We start from the raw sequence: 2,094 nt of genomic DNA, 5'->3' as shown, positions 1-2,094 counted from the left end.
GCATAATAATTTACAGGGAGCAGTACTCTGCTCAACAAATTGCTTTCTTCACTCAGGTACTCAAAGATTGATGGAAAAGCGCTTCTATTAAAATTAAAATGTTAAATTTGGAAAGAGATTAAGTAATATTAAATACCTCTTACAAAAACCTCTTTCTGCAATGTTTAAGTTGAACTATAAGATTTTTGGCACAAATTATGTGATTTGATAAGAAGTAGTCATTTAATATAATTAGCTATAAGTAAATTCATTAATTCTTTGTAATTTCGGAGGCAGGATACTATCTTTATTAACAGCATCTGTCATGATGTCTTTGTAGTTTCATGTTGGCAGAAGGTAATACTTTCTCACAGAACTTAATCTTCATCTCCAACATTTTACTCAGAACATCTTTTTGCATTGTCATAATTTATATAAAACTGTTTCTATATGTGTTTACTCAGTCTGCCTTTCCATATGATTGTTTAGGGTTTGCAATATTTTTGTATTTTTAAGAGATGATAAACTCTTTTTTCCTCTCATCCCTTTAGATAACTTCTTCTCGAATCAGTTTCATTTTAGATAATGCACCCCTTCTTAGAGTGTAACTTACCTTTCTTATAGAGTCTTTTTTACTATATTATATAGAACTGGCATATTTTACTAGCTGTTTCTGTTATGATTTGTTTAAGACTTATTTGGTTATTTTCTTCCATCTCTTTAGGAAATAAAAGATGATTATGTGTTTGAATGTGAAGTTGGTAATCAGCTTCAAAAAACAAAACTGACCATTTTTCAGTCTCTTGGCAATCCCTTGTACTATGGTAAAATTCAGACACTCAAAGGTGATGAGGAAAATGACAGCCTAATAACTCCATCACAGTAAGTTACATGTTCTTTTAAACTGTGCTGTGATCTGATAGGTGAAGGAAGACAAACATTGCTTATCACTTTCAGTCATAAAAATATTCCAGAGCTAGAAATCTGATTTAAGAGTTTTGTTTGAAAAATTCAGCTAATGAACCTAAAATTTTTTTGACAAAAAAAAAAAAACAACCAGAACAAAATGTACTCAAGCGACCATCGTATCTTCAATGTATTTTTATGTTAAATCTGCATTTTTTTACATTAAAGATACATCGTAAAAAAAAAAAAAAACACACAACACACACACCAAAAAAACCCCAAAACCCAAACAACAAAAAAACTGCAATCCACTCAAATTGTGGAGACACTATGAGACATTGTTCGCACTTCTTCCGATATTACTCATAATTTAGCTTGTTGTCAGAATTTGCCTGATGATGTGAAAACATAAGACTTGGTTATATTATGTTTGCCCTTATGCAGAGAAATTTAGGCTAAATAAATGAAGAAGAAAAACATGAGCTCCTAAGAAGCTTTGTCATTTGAAATTGTTTTGAACCTGCTATTGTTGGCTGTGGTTCTACAAAGATTCTCTGTCCTTGGCTCTTTTTGTTGTAAGTACAGGTTCTTTGTATGGAGGAACCTGTGCAGCAGAGCAGACCTTGTAAATTTCAGTAAGGCATGGAGCAGTGAGGCTGAGCAGACTTTTTAGTTCACATACACAGAATCACACAGAATTGTTGGGGTAGGGAGGGCCCTCTGGAGATCACCCAGTCCAACCCCTCTGCCAGAGCAGGGTCACCTACAGCAGTTGCACAGGAACATGTCCTGGCGGGTTTTGAATATCTCCAGAGAAGGAGACTTCACAGCCTCTCTGGGCAGCCTGTGCCAGTGCTCTGCCACCCTCAAAGTACAGAAGTTCTTCCTCATGTTCAGATGGAAGTTCCTGAGTTTCAGTTTGTGCCCATTGCCCCTTAACCTGTTGCTGGGCACCACTGAAAAGAATCTGACCCCATCCTCTTGACACCTGCCCTTAATGTATTGATAAGTATTGATAAGATACCCTCTGTCTTCTCCAGGCTGAACAGACCCAGTTCCCTCAGCCTTTCCTCCCAAGGGAGATGCTCCAGTCCCCTCATCATCTTCGTTGCCCTCCGCTGAACTCTGTCCAGTAGCTCCTTGTCTTTCTTGAACCAGGGAGCCCAGAACTGGACACACTACTCCAGATGTGGCCTCACCAGGGCAGAG

The 2,094-nt window shown here is 37.2% G+C and overlaps 1 protein-coding gene across 1 annotated transcript in view; it reads left to right on the top strand.

The window, feature by feature from the left end:
- Positions 1-703: 703 nt before the first annotated feature.
- Positions 704-2,094, top strand: part of SUPT20H (suppressor of Ty 20 homolog (S. cerevisiae)) — a gene marked incomplete at its 5' end in the record, with an annotated part of 20,352 nt that continues 18,961 nt past the window's right edge. Inside the window, one exon of the mRNA XM_009704345.1 lies at positions 704-861. Coding sequence (XP_009702647.1) covers positions 704-861 — 158 coding nt within the window. The remainder of the gene's footprint in view (positions 862-2,094) is intronic.

This window comes from Cariama cristata, unplaced genomic scaffold (genome assembly GCF_000690535.1).
Source record: "Cariama cristata isolate BGI_N322 unplaced genomic scaffold, ASM69053v1 scaffold13017, whole genome shotgun sequence".
Lineage (NCBI taxonomy): Eukaryota > Metazoa > Chordata > Aves > Cariamiformes > Cariamidae > Cariama > Cariama cristata.
This window is presented reverse-complemented; position numbering and strand designations above follow the sequence as displayed.